Source organism: Capricornis sumatraensis, chromosome 6, assembly GCF_032405125.1.
Source record: "Capricornis sumatraensis isolate serow.1 chromosome 6, serow.2, whole genome shotgun sequence".
NCBI classification, from domain to species: domain Eukaryota; kingdom Metazoa; phylum Chordata; class Mammalia; order Artiodactyla; family Bovidae; genus Capricornis; species Capricornis sumatraensis.
In genome coordinates this window covers 54,920,846-54,940,112 of record NC_091074.1, presented here as the reverse complement: position 1 = coordinate 54,940,112, position 19,267 = coordinate 54,920,846, and the positions used below count along the sequence as shown (strand labels likewise).

Below are 19,267 nucleotides of genomic sequence, written 5' to 3'. Positions count from 1 at the left end.
GCGTCCCCTTTTGTCACGCTGTCCCCCTCTTCTCCCACTGTCCTCTTCTTCATGCTCCCCTCTAAGAGTAAAACAAACGTCCTCTTCAGACAGAGCACTTCATCCCCATCCTCTGACATTTTGGTCCTGTCCTGAAAGGCTCATCTACCCTAGGCAGTTTTGCAGGATATTTTCACAGACAGCTTCTTCCCTAAGCAGAGTTCTGGTGCCAGACTCATAGGAGAGAGTGACTTCTTTAACTCCTTTGATATAGGCAGTAAGTGAAGAGTAGGGCTTTGACTCATGTCCCTAATCAAAGGATGAGAATATGATGTTCTTTGCTCCAGGGCCATAATCACCAGCAGGAAAGTACAGTGTATAGTATAGTAGGTGCAAGTGTTTGCAAGAACTATGAACATTAGAACCCCCAGATCTGCAGTTGTGGACAGGCCATTTCTAGCAGATTTTCAAAGTTATGACCATGTCCATAAGATTGTCTCATTGTAGAATTATAAAGCTGGATAGAACTGTGAAGGCTTAGGACAGTGAGAGGTCCCTGCTGGTGAACTGGAATCCAGGTCTGCAGATGTCCAGGTCTGTTCCTCCTTCCCAACATCGTGCAGCCAGTTCTGATGGCAGATGTGGTCATCTCAGCTCCTTGTTACACAGAAGCTAAGCACCTTTCACTCTGCAGCTCCCTTGGGCCTCAGGATTGGCATGGGAACAATGCTGTGTGCATTTTAAGGTAATTACAAACCCAGAGCTCCCTGGCAGCTCTTGGCTTGTGAAGACATCATCATTGCCCACTGACCACAGTGCTACAGAATTGTACCTTTTCTTCCCTAACTTGCCGGAGAACAATGAGTCAGCCTCTTTGTTAAATCAGTTATTGAATATTTTGAGTTACATAACCATGCAGATTGGCAGGAGCATAATTCCAAAGTGAATGGTTTACATCGATACCAAAAATAATAGTGATAACTATAGTAAAACTAAAATGTAAGAATAACAACTAATATGGCACTTACTGTAGTAAAGCATTAACTGATTTAATCCTCACAATACTACAGTGGGACAGGTACTATCAGTATTACCCATTTCACACTTGAGGAAACTGAAGCACATATAAGCTACCATGACCGAGGTCACACAGCTAGATATTGATAGAGTCTAGACATGAACTCAGGTTATCTGGGCCCAGAACACTTGCTGCATCCTAAGCCTCTATGCCAGGACTGCATTTTAAGGACTGCCCTCATTTTTTATATCTTCTGAACAATAAGTGAGTAAAATTTCTTTGATGCATAAAAAAGTACAGATAGATTCCTAGATAAATATGGTTCACTGAACATGAGTCCACTGTTATTACTGTACACTGATTCCCTCTAAAGCAAGAGTAAATGGTCATTTATTAAAAGCACTAGAGCAGAAACAGTATTTTGTGCACACCACACTGATTTCGCTTTCTTCACACTGAAGACTAACATCCTAGCCTTCCTTGCAGAGAGGCTGAGACCATGTGACTGAGCTTTGATCAAACAGATGTGATCAGAGGTGATATAAACCATTTTTAGACATGGAAGATGAAAAGCAGATGTAAGAATGGAAAATAACACATGGGGAAAAAACTGAATATCAAGCTGACTTACACTTCGGTATGCTCAAAAGGTCCAGAAAGTTGGGGTGCATGGAGTCTTTTAAAAGAAGCAGCCAGAGTGCCATATCCTGTTGCCTACAGTCCCTTGTACTCCTAATTCCTCTCCAATAAAAAAGCAAAGGTATATTCTCTGAAGAGGGTAAAACATATTCTCTGCACCAGGAGACAGCAGGTGAAAGGTGAGGGCTAGGCTATAGACTGAAAGTGGGGGTGCTAAATAAATTATCAGATATTGGATGCTAAGACCCCAGCCCTCTCCCCTTTTTGGTTCCCAGCATGCTGGTGGCTGAGGGGCAGAGGTCTTCATTCTCCAAAGAGGAGACTGAAAAGGACTGAAAGTTCCTTTTTTTTTGTAAAATTTTATCCCTCTAAGAGAAAAGACCTAAAGATATTAATATAAATGATTCCCCATTTAAGGAACCAGCTTATCTTACAATGAGGTTCATGGTTGATAATTTCCATTCATGTGCTCAGGACTTCCAATCAGCACTTTAGCACCCACTCTTAAGTATGAGCAAATGTCCAACTGTAACCAGGCATATAAGAAATATCTCTAACATAGAGGACAGATATGCAAACAGATAAACAGAGAAATGAAATTTGGTGTAAACAGAACCAATGTAGGAAGAAAAAACTGCACCAAAACTATGATTACTACCCTCAGAGAAATGAAGGAAAATATTTAAACCATTAAAATATGAACAGCATCTTATATTTAGTTCAAGAACTAAAAAGAGCCCTTAGAAATTAAAAATGATAGTGGCAAACTAAAAATAAGTGGAAGAATTAAAAATAAAGTTGGAGAACTCTCCCGGAAAAGGGCAGACAGAATTAAAGATAATGAGAGAACAGAAGGTCAGAAGTCATTAATGTAATTCCAGAGAATGTTCCAGAACTCCAGAACACAGGTCACCAGATGATAAAAACCCAGAGTGCCCAGAACAATGAATACAAATAAACCCACACTAAGACAGATTATCATGATATTGAATAATACAGGGAACAACAACAACAAAACCTCTAAGAACTTCCAAAGAGAAAAACAAGTCACATGCAAAGAACCAGGAGCTAGGATGACATTGAATTCTGAACAACAGTGCAGAAGGCTGTTGTGAAATGCCGTAAAAATTCTGAAGAATATTTATTTGCAATCTAGAATTCTATATTAATCTACCAGCTACTTGTAAAAGTAGAATAAAGACATTGTCGGGCATAAGTTGTCAACACATTCACTACCCACGAACCATTTCTTTGGTACTTTACTGTAAGATGTGCTCGACCAAAATGAAAGAGAAAAAAAAGCAAACATGAAACATAGGAAACAGGAGCTCCCACACATGAGAAGTGTTGGGAATCCCTGGATGATATGAAAGGGAGACTCAAAGCAACAGTTCTGCACCAGGCATGAGAGGTAAAAGCAGGAGCTGCCGGACATTCTGAAGGCTCAAGCCTTAGAATGGCATAGGGTCACTTCTGCTGCATCCTATTGGGTAAAGTGTGTCAAAAGACCAGCCCAGATTTAGTGTGAATACTGGAAGGTACAGTTCCGTGGAAGCTGTCTTCAGAGACCAGCTTCCACAGAGGACCAACGTAATCAGCTACAAGAAGTGGCTGCCTCTGGAGAAGGAGGATTGGGATGATCAGCTTTGTGATATCTTCTAACAAATCTTGTAGGATGGATGACTCTAAACTCTGTGTATGCATAACCTTACTAAAAATAAACTGCAAAATAGTCCCTGGGTTATATAGTTCTTGAAGAAAGAGACAAAATGAGTAAAAAAAAAGAAAGAACGAACTGGTAGGAAATCATCAATGCAATAATTCCAGAAAATGTCCCAGAACTCCAAGGTATACATTTCTTTAGAATCCTGCTAAAAATTACAATGTGGAAAGTGCACATATTTTTCTTACCTGGGATTTCCCTGGCAGTCCAGTGGTTAAGACTCCATGTTTCCAATGCAGCAGTCATGGGTTGGATCCCTGTTTGGGAAACTTAGGTCCCACATGCCTCTACATGGCCAAAAGAAAAAAAAAAAAAAAAACTATTTTACTTACATGACTATGTAAATAATTTCATTTTGTCATATCACAAGCAAGCAGAATAACCCAATATAATGTTTTTCTTTTCTTTTACTCCCTCTGTCTTACACTGATAACATTCCTCAGTTTTGCATATTGTACGTAACACAGGAACACTTTTATAAAGTTTTTTAACATGTTAATGGGTAACCTTTGTAAAGTATTGACTTCTTTTATTGTAGAAAGCACACAATAAATAAAACACATTTGTGTAAGTAGGTTGGCAAAAAGAAGGAAATAGATGCCTTACGTTGTTAATCATAAGCCGTATAATTTTGTTTGTCTTATCTATTTGCATATGTTATTAGGACATGAGGAAATAACGGCAATATTTACACAGAAACTCTTGACAAATATCGTTAGGTAGACAGCCTGACTTTGTGAGGTTTTTGTATTGCTTTGGTCCATAAAAGTCTAGCACTTTAGCTCTAAAAATGAAACTAAGAACAGTTTTGCAAAGCTAATGAGACCTTACATAGAAAACAAAGACCCAATAAATAAGAGAAAAACAAAACAAAGCTTAATTACCACCTCCTGCCACTCCTAGACCCAGTAACCAGAGAATATAGGGACCCAGGAGAGAGAGAAAGTTCAAGGGTACAAGACTGAGAGGAGGAATGACCTTCAGTCCCTGAGGAGCCTTCAGTTACCTGACAGACAGGGAAGGTGCAGCTCTCAGCAGGAAGCAGCAAGTGCCAGGCACAGGTGTAATGTTACAGGCTGCCGAGGAGGGAGCCAGATGCACCTTCCTAATAGAATGTGGTTATGGCTCCTGTGAAGAACACCCAGTATCCATGGCCTGGGCTGCCCAGGCCTAAATACACAACCAATTTTCCCAATTTACATGCCTACAAAACAGTTACATTCTTATAATCCAAAAGGAACATTTGTATCTAAATTCAGACTCTTGCATTGTAACACATTTACCTTTTCTTGCTTATATTTGAGCACCTGTAAACTTCAACTCACTGAGGGGACTGTCTGAAGAAAAAAATTACTAGAAGGTAGCATTTGATTGACTCTCCAAGCTCTGTCAGAAAAACCTCTCCTAACATTCATTGCCAACTCTGACATATACATATAAGCCCCTGATAATTTAGGGACTATCAGTACTTAATTCTGAGACTTACTGTTTTATTTTATAGTTGGTATCCCTTTTATGAAAATTCAATGATAATCCTTCACATCAACCACAGTAGAAACAGTAGTAAGTCTGTCTGGTAACTGTTCATCCAGGAGCATCTGCATGCCAATAGTATTATTACCCTGACAAAATTATTAAAATATTATTATTAATCTGGTAAATTTATGGTTGGGAATATGTAAGGCACTCAAAATATTTGCACAGTGCTTTAATTTAACAAAGCATTTTTTTCATATATTATTATTTTTAATCCTCAGTCCCTTGAGGGAGATACTGTTGACCTTGTCTTCCACCAAGAAACTCAATCTTGGAAAGAATAAGTAACTTTTCCCAGCTCCTCGGGTAGTATCAGGGATATGTTAACTGATCACTGGAGCACCTACTATAAGGTATAAAGTGCTGCAAAATCTTCAAAGTCTTAAAATATGATAGAGTACACATCCCAATGTAAAATGTAAACAAAATGCTAAAAAAGCACAAATGAAAGAGACTGATGGGTTCAGGGAAAGTTTTATTTGAAATGCACCTCTGCATTTCAGAATGCTAAGCTTATTATATCAAACAGATAGCCTAGAGAAATCCAAAATAAATAGTGTGCCAATTATTTTTTCAGAGGAATTTAAAATTAAGATGACTTTTTTGTCTTTTTCCTTTTTCAAATTATTTTCCCATTTAGGTTCTCACAGAACATTGAGCAGTTTTCCCAAAGGCTAACTCCCCCTCACCTGACAGTCAGTGGGCAAGAGCTTTTATTGGTAGAGAGAGGGGGTTACATGCGGAAACAGCACAGTCAGCTCTGACAGCCATCTTGAAATTGATTGTTTTTCATACAGCTAGTCTTCAATTTCCAGATCGGTTTGTTACCGTTCCTTGAGGGCGGTTCCTGGCATTGTGGCAGCTTATGTCATGGCTGTGGTCTGGTCATAATGTAGTTACTTCTTCCACCTGATGGGGGTTTCATTATGTACAAAACAACCCAAAAGACATGGCTCAGAGTACTATCCATAGCCCTTGCGGAGAAACTAAATGTCCTTGACTTTACTTAATGACTAAACTAGTATTATTTTGTCCTGTTTGACAGTTTTTCTTTGCTTCTGCATTTTCTCACTTCTTGGATTAAGTTTATTCTTTGACTAAAGTCTTTCTGCAAACAAAAGGCAGGCAGTCGACACAGAGGGAAAGGGTTGATAGGGTCCTGCTGAAGCATAACTGTTTCAAATGGAGATCTCCTCTTTATGACTATCAGGAAGGGGTGGCAATCAAGATGAGGTCATTAAAATGAATGGGGCTGGTAGGATACAGTGGATGGAGCCCAATTTAGGACCAATCTTTACTGTTCCAAAGGGAAAGAAAAACTCTGAATTCATTTCGAGTCACTTCGGGAACTGGCCTAGACTATCATGTAGTCTTCTAAGGACTCCATCCAAAACGCTGACTAACTAACAGAACCCAGAGGAGAATGCAAGTTACATCTATGTATTTATATATATATATATATTTCCTTTGAGAGTAGAAACTGTGGTCCACCCTTATTTCCCCAAGGCCTAATAGAAAGGCTGGCAGAGAATTGGAATTCAATAAAAATCTGTTCAGTAAACGAAAACAGCTTCTCTAAAGGCTGTCCTTACAGGCAGTGAAATGAAGACATCAAGAATTTCAGCATAGAGTGGGAGTTGGGAGTAGGTGAAATGGGTGAAGGTGGTCAAAAGGAATAAACTTCCAGTTATAAGATAAGTAAGTTCTTGGGAGGTAGTGTATAGCATGGTGACTTTAGTTAACAGTGCTCTGTTTTATATTTGAAAGTTGCTAATAGAATAGATTTTAAAAGTTCTCATCACAAGAAAAATATGTGTTACTATATGAGAGTAAATTTATATTGTACACCTAAAACTAATATTAACATTAATGTCAATTATATCTCAGTATAACTGGGGGAAATTTTTTTAAATAAATAAAAGTTTAAGCTCATATGGCTTGACCAACCAAAAACAAATAAGAAGAATTTTAAAAGTTGATGTGTGAATTTTAGATAACATTTAACCAGCAGTTTTGGTCCTAATCATAGGGCATTAGAGAATATTCTGGCTTCTTTCATTAATGTGATATGGGTTATTTTATGATAGAGGAAGCAAAAGCCTGTTTGCCTATTTCCCTTTTTGTTGTAGATCTGATGAGTTTCATAAAACTTTTAAAATTTCTATGAATCAGGAAAAATGCTCAGCTCTTAAAACTAGATTGTCTGAGTTTGAATCTAATCTCTGAACAAACCAGCCTTCTCACCTTGGACGAGTTTCTATGCCTCTGTTTCCTCAACTGTAAAATGGAGATAATGGAACCTCAGCATTTGTTGTGAGAATTCAATACTTTAACACTTAGAAACAGTCCCTGGCACAAGCTAAGCATGAAAGAAACATTAGTTATTATTATCTCTCTTATTAACTAAAGATAAATCAAGATGCAAAAGCCCATCTTCCCCTCAAAGGACTCTTTCACTCAGCTGCCTGGTTTCCTCTTATAAGCCAACTCTGAATTTCATCAGCTAAAGTCAATCCAATCTGTCATGAGTCCTATTAACTTTCTCCTGAGAGTCTACCTAAAGTTATTTTTACCAAGAGGAGATAGTTATCATTCAGAGCAAGAAAATAGAGCAAAGAATAGATTGTCTGCAGACTTCACATACTTTTTATGTTTCAAGCCTTTAATTTGTTTTTTGTTTGTTTGTTTTTCAATGTAGCAACCACATTCCTAAGAGAGGCTCTCCAGGGTAGGTGATGTCTTTGCTCCGGGAGATAAGTGAAGGTGTATCCTAGCAATCAAGTCACATGACAGGGCCTTTCAGCCACTTTCCTTCCATCTTTGTGGTTTCCATGTACACAGAAAATCTGAAATCTTTGAATGAATGGTGGGTTTTCATTAACTGAGATTATATTGCATTTAGTTGCAAAACTTACAGGTAAAGTAAGTTGATAGAAATGAATAGAATCCCTGAGAACAATATTTAATTCAGGCAAGATTCTTTAGATAAGACGAGGAAAGGCCCAAAGACCCTAGCAAGAAGAAATGTTGATTGACCAATATAGGGATAGGTGTCATCATCCTATACATCACAGAATCATGGCACTAAAACATTGCAAGGTCAGTACCTCCTGCCCCCTCCTCCCACCACTAAGACCATCAAGCAAGATCATACTTAAGTATCCAAGTCAGATGACTCACCTAACCTTTTAAATTTGTAAACTCTCCCAAAGAGAGTCCACACTTCTATTTACAACCCACTTTCATCAAGAAGCTCTTTAGTTCCTCTTCACTTTCTGCCATTAGGGTAGTGTCATCTGCATGTTTGAAGTTATTAATATTTCTCTTGGCAATCTTGATTACAGCTCGAGCATTTTGCATGATGTACTTTGCATGTAAGTTAAATAAGCAGGGTGACAATATACAGCCTTGACATACTCCTTTCCCAATTTGGAACCAGTCTAACTGTTGCTTTTTGACCTGCATACAGGTTTCTCAAGAGGTAGGTAAGGTGGTCTGGTATTCCCATCTGTTTAAGAATTTTCCATGATTTGTTGTGATCCACATAGTAGCATAGTCAATAAAGCAGAAGTAAATGTCTTTCTGGAATTCCCTTGCTTTTTCTGTGATCCAGTGGATGTTGGCAATTTGACCTCTGGTTCCTCTGCCTTTTCTAAATCCAGCTTACACTTCTGGAATTTCTCAGTTCATGTACTAGTTCGAAGGACTTTTAGCATTATCTTGCTAGCATATGAAATGAGTGCAAGTGTGGTAGTTTGAACATTCTTTGGATGTATATATTTGTTTTTAATTTTCCTTGATGTCAGAAATACTGAATAGTCTACCTTTCTTACCATTCCATTATCTCCTTCATTAGACCCTCTTGCTTCTTCACTCTGCCTTCTGTCAAATGTAAAAAGTACCATGACTTTAAATCACATATCTACCTGAATAATCTCCAGATTCACCTCCAACCCTAACTTCCCTCTTTGCTCCCTTTACTAATTGTCTAATGGATAACTCCTCTGGTAGTCAAATTCAATTAAATTAATTGTCATGAACATAAATAGAAATAAATAAAAATATTCTTTCCCTCCAAAGCTGATTTCTACCATTTATGTTCACATAGCAGCCATCCTTTTGATTATCGAGGTTCAGAGCCTTCATCAAGGTTTTTTCTCTCTTGCTCATGCAAATTCTTGCTAATTCTGGACATTTTAGCCACCATAATGTCTTTCATGTCTATTCCTTCTTTTTCTTCCTTGCTCAGCATCATTAGGCCTTCAGGACTTTTGACCTGAATTATTGCAACGGCCTTTTAAGGAATCTTCCTGCTTCTTAGTGGACATATTCTTGTCCATCTTCTAATCTTCAGTATGGGATGCAAAGATCTGATCAGAACACTCTTGTACCTATAAAATCCTTCAGGACTTCCAATATAGGCATGGCAACATAAACTTATCATTCTCTTCTTTTCCTAGAAAGCTTCAAAAATCAATAATGAAAGAGGAAGAAAACAATAAGGAAACTCCATTTTTGGTGAACTAGGAAAGATTCCAAAATATTTGTATATGTGGGACATCTGTGGGAGGAAAGGGTAAAAGCTGGGGTGAGAGGAACCAGCGGTGGCAGTCCTCAGAAAGCACCCACAAAATCGTAATTACTAGGTGTGAGGAACACCCTAAGGTACAAATTTCTTTCCTTCGTCTAGAACAGAAAGTGTAAGAACGAGAGTGAGTTGGACAGTGGTAGGAGACTTTCCTGATCCTGACTTAGTACACATGAGTAGAGAAGATGAGCCACGTGCAGAATCATTCAGACAATCTGAGGAAATTTTCCTTCAGTGAAGCTGGGAAGAAAACCTTCCAACTGCAAATAATAACTAACCTTCAGTGCTACTCTGGACCTTTTATGACCCAACTCACTAAATGATACATACAAAAAAAAAAAAAAAGGAATTAGCATACAGATATATTCTAAGAAAAAAATAACAAAAGAGCAAAATGTGTTCACAGAAGACTAATACTGTATAAAAAAAATGTTTTCAGGGAACAGATGAACATTATGAATAAATATTTTACCATGAACTCTAAAAAAATTAAATCTCAATGAAGCACTTATCCATGAAGAAATACTTCAGAGTTGGAATACCAAAATTCAGGTGAGAGTGCATGAGGCAGCAAGAGGAGATAAAATGCACTCAGGAGTGAAGTGTGGGGGGCGGGGGGGGGGAAATAAAATGATCACAGAATTGCAGAATAAATGAGAACCAGTACAAAATCAAATATACGTTTTGAAAAACCTAGTGCTGAATACAAAGACTAGAAATGAGGGAAATAAAAATGAAATTAAATAGAGTTAATTGGGATTAAAGAGAAGTTATATTTATAGAAGATAGAAGAGAGATCCAACATAAACATAACTGGTAACTCCAGAGAAGAAAACCAAAATAATGGATCAAAACAAATATTTTGAAATATAATTACATAATTTAAAAATATAATTTAAGAATTTTTTATTAAAGAATTTTAAAACCTTGATGTGGATATTGAAAGGGCCACTTTATGCCAGGGGCGGGGGCGGGGGTGGAAATGGACTCTGAATCTTCAACACCCACACTTAAAATCCTAGTAAAGTTACTGAACTTCAAAGAAAAATAAAAGCTACTTTGGGCCTCCAGGGAAAATAATCAAGTCTTTTATGAGGTGAAAATCAAGCTGGCTTCAGACCTTCCTTCAGTATCATTCAATGCCAGGACACAACAGGGGAACAGATTTTATATTGAACTGATGTCATTCATCTGTAATGACTACTGAAAGAAACAAAACAGTCTAGAACTTTGGAAATGCTTTTCTCTCCAATTCCTCTTGAAAAAAATATCAGAGAAGTCAAGCTACCAACCAAGAGACGTTTGGTTGATAAAATCACTGTGAGCATTGATACTAAATCCTCAGAGAACTAAGATAAAAATAGGAATTTGAGTAACAGACAGGAATATAAATATTACTTGCCATAACAAGGTAAAAATAATACAGCAACAAAAAAATTGAGTGAAGGAAAAAAGGATGAAGGTAGAATTGCTAGGCTTTTTGCCCAGTATAATATAATATCCCTTTTGCCTAAGGAATATAACTTGAGACACAACTCAAGGATTAGTAAAAAGAAATATAATCGTATTTGACAGCACAGAGTAAAACATAAAAACATAATCTAATATTCTAAGGTTGAACGGTGGAGGAAAGGAAAGGGAGAGAAGGTACATGTAGAGGCACTAATTTATCCTTATCACAAGAGAGAGCTAATGCATGCTGTCTAGAGAAACATGACTGTGAGCCCCACTGCAGATTAGCTGAATCAGAATTACCATTTAAACAAGATCCCTAGGTATATCTTATGCACATTAAAATCTGAGAATTGCTACCATAACAAATTATCATAAACTCAGTGGCTTGAAACAGCAAAAGTTTACTCATACTTCTGGAGGCCAGAGGTCTAAAAGTCAGATGTTAGCAGGGCTATATTCCTTCCAGAGGCTTCAGAGGAGAATCATGCCCTTGCCTTTTTCAGCTTCCAGAGGCGGTGTTCATGCCTCTACTTGTGGTTCTTGCCTGACATCAGTCTTGCATCAGTCCAACCTGTTGCTTTCGCCTTCACATATCCTGCTACTACTTTGATCCCCTTGTGTTCCTCTTGTAAGAACTCTTGTGATTCCATTGCCTTAGGCCCACCAGATAACCCAGGACAGTCTCCCCATCTCAAAATGTTAACTTACTCACAGCTACAAAATTCATCTGCCATATAAAGTGACAGCTTCACTGGTTCCCAGGATCAGCACATTGACATCTTTAAGAGGTGAGGGCACCATCAGCCTACCACAAACTCCATTTATCCAAGTCTCCTTCACCCATCCCCTCTCTCAGCAAATTCTACTTCCTCCTTAAGGAGGCTCTGACTCGACTGACAGCAAGTGCCCCGGACTTATTTGTATAGATTTCACAGCACTTACCGCCATGTCCTTTGATATAGTGATTTGTATATTGGTCATATCTGTCCTTTTTTTCTCATTCTACCTTCATGCTTATTAGATTGCAGTTTCCTTGAGGGAAGAGTTTGGGTACATGCTTCCATTCCCACACTCTACTGAAGGCGCGCATGCTGATTTCATCAAGGACTTCTTAATTGACAAATCCAGGGCTCACTTTTGGGTTCATTTATTCATTCAACAAATAGTCATTCAACAACTATTATGTGCCAAGCCCTGTTCTGGACTCTAAGAATACAACAGTGAATAAAGGAGACGCAGTCCCTGACCTCCTATAGACATCCTGGTAAAGGAAATAAGTACCAGACTAATAGATACACAAGCTGGTTCCCAGTAATGAGAAGAATTATGGAAAGGGAAGGCCAGTCTTTTTCACTTGCCCTCTTTGCCAGCTTTGCCTGTTGATCATTCCCTCTTTCTTGAGAATCTCTCTTCCATAGTTTAGGGCGCTATGACCACTAGTTCTCTTCCTATCCCTCTGGGGGGTTTGGTTTGGTTTTGTGCTTTCTTTCTAAAAATTTGCTTTACTTTCGTACTTTTTAAGTATTATTGATATTCATTTACCCATCCTCTGCACTCTTCTTCTTGTCTCCTTCATGCTAATATTCCCCAATTCTCTTTCTCCAGGCGTGACCCGTGCCCTGCCCCAGACCTCAATATCTAGTGGCCTCTGATCATTCCCACCTGGGTATACCACAGGCATTTTAAGCTCAACATATGCAAGAATGGATTTTTCTGCCCCCAAATGCTTGTGTTAATCTTGCATTGCCAATCTCAGTTGGGCTTCCAAGCTAGAGACAAGGTGGTCACCTTTGACTTCTCTTTCTCTCCTGCCTCCCACTTTAAACTTCACCAAAGCCTATCAGTTTTGCTCTCTAAATATCCCTCCATCAAAGATGCCTCTTCAGATTCCCATTATACCTTTCCTAGAATATTGCAAAACTTCCCTAACTGCTTCTCTTCACTCTAACCCAATGCTCTTCCAGTCCATTCTTCACACTTCTCCTAAGACATAAATCTGACTGCATTGTTTCTGATAGAGTCCTCTAGTGGTTTCTCCGTGACTTAAGGATAAAACAATACTCCATATCCTTTATAAGTCCTTCTATTCTAGCTTCATCCTTCTCTGCGTCTAACTTATACTATACCCCAAACGCTGAATCTTCAGTGTCTTCCCATCAATTTTCCAAATTCACTGAGCTATTTAACTCCCCAGTCTTTGCATACACTATTTCCTTGGCTAGAATACCTTTCCTCATCTCATTTGTTCTAGTGAACTAATCCTTTAAAACTACATATGACCATTACTTATGCATTTAAATCCTCCCTGATCACCTGAAAAAAAGAGGAAATAATAAAACCATATTTTAATTCTTATACCTGCTTGTATTCATTTCTATAGCAGGGCCTTTGCACTTGACGTTTCCTCTTCCTAGAATGTCCCTCCATCCCCCACCTGTTCTTCATATGATGGCTTTTTCTAATCATTTAGGTCTTTGTTCAAGTGTTATTACTCTCAGGCAAGTCTCCTGTCCACTCATTTTAACAGAGCAGCTCCACCACCCTGATCATTATCAGTACCATCCTTAGACCTGTGTTTTAAAGGGCCTTCTCCATGGTCATCTGGGATCCAGCACCAACTAGGGCTGCAGTATGACGGGCAGGAGGGAGAGAGAGGGTGGGGACTGAGCCCATACCAGACCTGCATAGACCCCAGACCAATTGCAATACTTCAGGGCATTTTTGAAACTTCTATTTCTTACACGTGGTCAATCAGATGCCCCAAAGAACTCTCAGAGCTGTGCTATGAGGTATCCAATGGCTCCATGTCCAGCCCTGGTTTCAGGAGGGCAGCCTAGCCAGCAGATCACTCCAGCTGACTGGCACAATACTTTTGTCCTGGGGTCATGTGAAATGGATCACCTGAATGGTACTGCCACATTGATTTGGAATAACTCAAACTTTTCATGTATACATAGGTCCCGTATAACCTGGGAATCATACCGCTCCTTCCTAGCACTTATACATTCTGAAAGTATACTGTTTAACAGTTTGCTTATTTATCTATTTTCTGAGTGTCACACCTCCAGTAGTAAAAGTCAGTAGAAAAGAGTGACCTTAGCTATCTTGTTCACTATCAGACATTCAGTGCTAAACAGTTTCTGGCACCAAAGTTATTGGGTAAATATCTGTTGAGCAGGTAAGTGTATGATTGCATGAAATAGTGTATTTTAACTATAAACTTCTCTTCATCTCTAGAATATAAGCTCTCAAGATAAAGAATTTTGTCTTATTCACCTTGATCTTCAGACTGGCATAGTGGTTGCCATATGTGAAGGCATGAAGTCAGTATCTTTGAATGTATAAATAAATGAATAAACAAACAAATGAGTGAATGAATGATGATGTATTATTTAGACTTGAGGTTCTTAACCTTGTCTTCACAGTTCTAATATATAGATAAGGTTAAGAACCTCCAGTTCTTAAAAGCTCTTTAAAAACTTTTAAAAACTGCAATGCCCAGGGCCAGTTAAATCAGAGTCTCTGAAGAGGCATCACATCATGATTCCTTAAAACTCTCCAGAAAATTTCAGTGTACAACCACGGTTGAGGATAGAGTGACCAGCCATCCAGGTTTGTGCAGGACTAAGGCATCTCCCAGGATGTAGAAATTGCTGTGACAGTACCAGGCAAATGAGAATGGTTGGTTACCCTAGTTGAGAACCACTGATCCAAACTGTCATGTAGGACTGTCCTTGAGTGAGATATTTTCAATTTTTGAAAAGTCAAGACTCATCTGTTTCGTGCTTTCACTTGACACTTATCCAGTTACATTCAGGCAGCTTATGTTGACCTCAGTGACTGCTTCTGCTATGTGTTCTTCAGATTTGTGTGATGACTATTGACTTGGGTGACATACAAATGTGTGGCATACAAATGGCAAAGGAAATTATTAAACCATTACAGCAGGTCAGCAAGGACCAACAGGGCAGCTAAGCTTCCTTACCTGGAGGTAGCATAAAGTGCTGCTTTTCCAAATGCAATTCCAGTGAGCCTTCACTGTTTATTCTCCTTCAACATATTGACAGTACATTCTGACATATTACTATTCATTGCTTATTTATGTCAGTTACCCTGGTGTGAGCTTACAGTTCCTGCCATTGTCTAAGGAGACAAGAAATACTTTTCTTAATGGAAAAACTTCTATGTAAATTGAATTAATATTAATCAGTCCAGTTAGTATAATTCCTAATTAATTTAGTACAAGTATGTGATTTCTACTGAACCCGTCAATGTCAGGACACCAGAATCAGAAATACCCTTTGACTTGGGAAAAGAACACAGCACCAAAGCTCTCTAGGGCCTTGTTATTCAAAGGGTGGCCCTATATCAGCAGCATCATCTGGGAGCTAATTAGAAATCCAGAAACTCAGGTCCTACCCCCAGACCTACTAAATCAGAATCTTTAGAGGTGGGGCTCAAGAATCTGTGTTTTAAAAAGCTCTCCAGTTTATTTGTATACATGTTCAAATTTGAGAAGGGCTCATCTAGAGAACACTTGCCTAGTTCTTCACATCATTATCTCAAAGCCCAGAGGGAAGAGGTCAGGGTAAGCAGGGAAAAGAAGCATGTAGCACAGTCGTCCCCAAATTCTGCTTCACATTGAAAATACCTGGAGAACTTAAAAATTATCAGCTCCTAGGTTGCCACCTAAGGCACTATGATATCATTGGTTTGGGGCGTGACCTAGGCAAAGGGATGGTTTAAAAGATTCACATTTGATCCTAATGTACCGCAGAGACTGGGAGTCACTGATAGAGCAGCCATATCCCCAGCTTCTTGCTTTGGGCTTCTGCTGCCAAAGAACCCAGACGAATGGGCAACATCAGCATTTTCTATCCCTCCTTCCTTCACAAATATCAGAATCAGCAGTGACTCTGAATCTCACCCCTGGCATTATGAATGCTTATTCTGTTTCCCCTCTGTTGGTAGCTGTTTGATCTTTAACTTCTCTGGACCTCGGTATCATCTGTCAAATGGAGACAGTAAGACCCAATGCCAAGGATTATTTGGGACTTTACATATGATAATATGTGAATGTGCCAAATTTGCCATCCAAAGCCTCTGAGCCAGGGGACAGCATTACCTCCTTATGCTGCTCCCCCGGTGGCACAGGGGACATCCAGCAGCATGAAGTCGGGCGCATGTTTAGGGATGTCTCATGGCCCAACACACCGACGATATCAATGAATTGAAATAACCCTGTTTGCATGTGAGTTCATGTATACAATCTCATCTCAGTGTCACATCTCAGCTGGGTAAACGGGATAACTCTTATTGTCCCTGTTTTCCAGATGATAAAACAGTGGTTTAGAGAGGTCCAGTGCCACACAGCAGCAAACGGCAGACTCAGATCCTCTGACTATAACCCAGCGTTCTCTCCACCTAACCATCCACAGTCTCACATCCAGCTGCTTGGCAGTTTGCATTTTTGGACAAGGTGCATTGAGCTAGACCAGCTCTGTCCCGGTAGACCATCTCTGTGATGCTGGAACTGTTTTGTATCTGCATATTCCAATTCAAAGGCCACCAGCCACATGTGGCTACTGAGCATTTTAAGTGTGGCTAGTATGGGTGAGGAGTTAAGGTTTTAATTTAATTTTAATTAATTTAGATTAGTCACGTCCCCACTCCAGTTCTCTTGCCTGGAAAATCCCATGGACGGAGGAGCCTGGTAGGCTGCAGTCCATGGGGTCGCTAAGAGTCGGGCACGACTGAGTGACTTCACTTTCGCTTTTCACTTTCATGCACTGGAGAAGGAAATGGCAACCCACTCCCGTGTTCTTGCCTGGAGAATCCCAGGGACTGGGGAGCCTAGTAGGCTGCCGTCTGTGGGGTCGCACAGAGTCGGACATGACTGAAGCGACTTAGCAGCAGCAGCAGCAGATTAGTCCCGTATAGGGGCTTCCCTGGTGATTCAGTCGTTAAGAATCTGCCTTGCAATGCAAGGGACACTAGTTCAACCCCTGAGCTGGGAAGATTCCATATGCCTAAGTGCACCTAAGCCTGTGTGCCGCAACTCCTGAAGCCTGGGTGCCTAGAGCCCCATAACAAAAGAAACACCACAATGAGAGGCCCATGCATTGCAACAAAGACCTAACACAACCAAACGTAAAATAAACTTGCTTTTTTTGCTAAGTCACTTTAGTTGTGTCTGACTCTAGCCTGGACTGTAGCCTGCCAGGCTTCTCTGTCCATGAGATTCTCCAGGCCAGAAAACTGGAGTGGGTTGCCATTTCCTTCTCCAGGGGATCTTCCTGGTCCAGGGGTCAAACCCAGGTCTCTTATGTCTCCTGCACTGGCAGGCAGGTTCTTAGCACTAGCACCACCTGGAAGCCCTATAAAAAATAAGTAAATCTAAAAATAAAACGTCACCTGTAGATAGTGCAGCTCTAGCGACAGACTATGGAGAAAAATGGGAAACCGAGAAGTTATTCAGTGGTTTGTACTCACAAATCAAAGTAAACCTCAGCCACCTTTTTGCCTTTCTCTTAAAAGATCTTAACTCTTTTCAGTAGAGTGTTAAAGCTGGCTCACGAGTTGGTGAGGGCACCATCACTATGCAATATACAATCCAAATCATTGAAACCTGTGATTGGCCAGCGGAAACAACGTATATTGTAGAGCAACACTTCTCAAACATCAACGTGCACAGGAATCACCTGGGATCTTGTTGAGTACAGATTCTTATTTAGTAGGTTGGGGTGGGGCCTGAGGTTCTGCTTCTCTAACAGGTACCCAGGTGATGCGGCTGCTGCTGCCCCAGGGGCCACACCTTGATTAGAAAAACTGTAGAGCAGTGATCAGGTTAATAGTGTCTTCCTTACCCCTAAGGGCATTTGGCAACGTCTGGAGACATTTTTGATTGTCATGACTTGGTGGAGGAGGTGATATTGGCATCTGTTGGGTTAAGTCCAGAGATGGTACTAAATATTCTACAATGTATAAGATGCTATAGTTATCCTGCTCAAAATGGCAACAGTGCCAAGTTTGAGAACCCCCACTACACACCCAAGTCTACTTTCCAGGAAGAGGAGGTGGATTGGAGAGTGATGCAGCGGGTCTTCTTGGTATAATAACTGACTGTGTTCTCTCTCTCTTCTGCTTTTGTATATGCAGGAGCCAACGCCTCAGCCCCAGACCAACTGAGCTTAGCTTTAGCCTGGAACAGAGTCGACATCGCCCGCAGTCAGATCTTTATTTATGGGCAACAGTGGCCGGTAGAGTATATGTCATCACCCCTGAAAAGCACGCTTGCTTGGGCAAGGGTATTTGTTTAAGGTATCTCTGAGAGCGACTCCAGAAACCACTGCTTTCTCTTTAAGGTAGAAATATTCCTTTGTAGCTGTCCTCGGCTCCTTTTCTTATATTTAGGAAAACACTGCCACCTGGTGGTACAACACCAAATGTTCCAAACATTTCCATCTCTCTCGCATGGCCTTTGGTAGCAATGTTTAGCTGCAACTAATACTATTTCTTTTATATGCCTGAAAATACATATATGAAACAAAATTGTGTTAACTAAAATTAAGAAAGGAGTGGAATTAGCAGTTTGTTTCTGGTTGTCCTGGAGGTTGCTGCTGCCACGTGATGGCACCCCAGGCTGGTGTGGGACCGGGTCACACAACAGGATGCAGGATTTGCAGGCTTCCACGTGCAGGTGCCATCTGGTCCTGGAGGCTGAGCACAGGTCCTCCCTGTACCCAAGAACAACACAGGGGCAACCAAAGCTTTATATAACCGTTCTTAGTTTGTTTCCCTCAATTGGGTCTACCAAAAATAAAAACTTGGAAAATTGGCCATTGGCTGGTGTATGCCTGTATCCCCAGGACACAGCCAGCAGTCTGGAATTTGATTCCTGTGCCTGGAATCACTGAAGAAAAACACACCGTGTACAGGTCTTTTCCAACCCTCTCTGTCCCAGAGAGCTTCTGCCTGGGATTGAAACCCTGGCTTCCTTTAGTGCCAGTGGATTACTAGTGTGGAAAGATTTGTCTCAGAGTCTCTGAGAAATTTTGTGAAAGAAATTAAATAAAACCCTAGTAAACAGACCAAATGACCTAAATAGTTACTGGGTCTCCCTGTAGAAATGGGCAAGATGGAGGCAAGGTAAGGAAACTTAGCTTTAAAAAAAGAAAAAAACAGTCTACTTTCTGGTCTATTTATTAGATCCTCTTCTTGAGTCAGTCAGGAATCTAATTTAGAGCCTAAGGAAGATGAAAATGAAGGTAGCAAAATACTCACTTTGGCACTTTAGTGGTTTTGTAGAAGTTTGGTTAGAGAGCTGGGA

General features: G+C 40.0%; 1 protein-coding gene across 14 annotated transcripts in view; it reads left to right on the top strand.

Annotated features, from left to right (window-relative positions):
* The window catches only part of TRPM3 (transient receptor potential cation channel subfamily M member 3), a 927,399-nt gene that overhangs the window by 802,900 nt on the left and 105,232 nt on the right, over positions 1 to 19,267 (top strand). For all 14 annotated transcript variants that reach the window (XM_068974646.1, XM_068974645.1, XM_068974643.1 and 11 more), the window contains one exon: positions 18,097 to 18,197. In XM_068974646.1, coding sequence (XP_068830747.1) covers positions 18,097 to 18,197 — 101 coding nt within the window. The remainder of the gene's footprint in view (positions 1 to 18,096; positions 18,198 to 19,267) is intronic.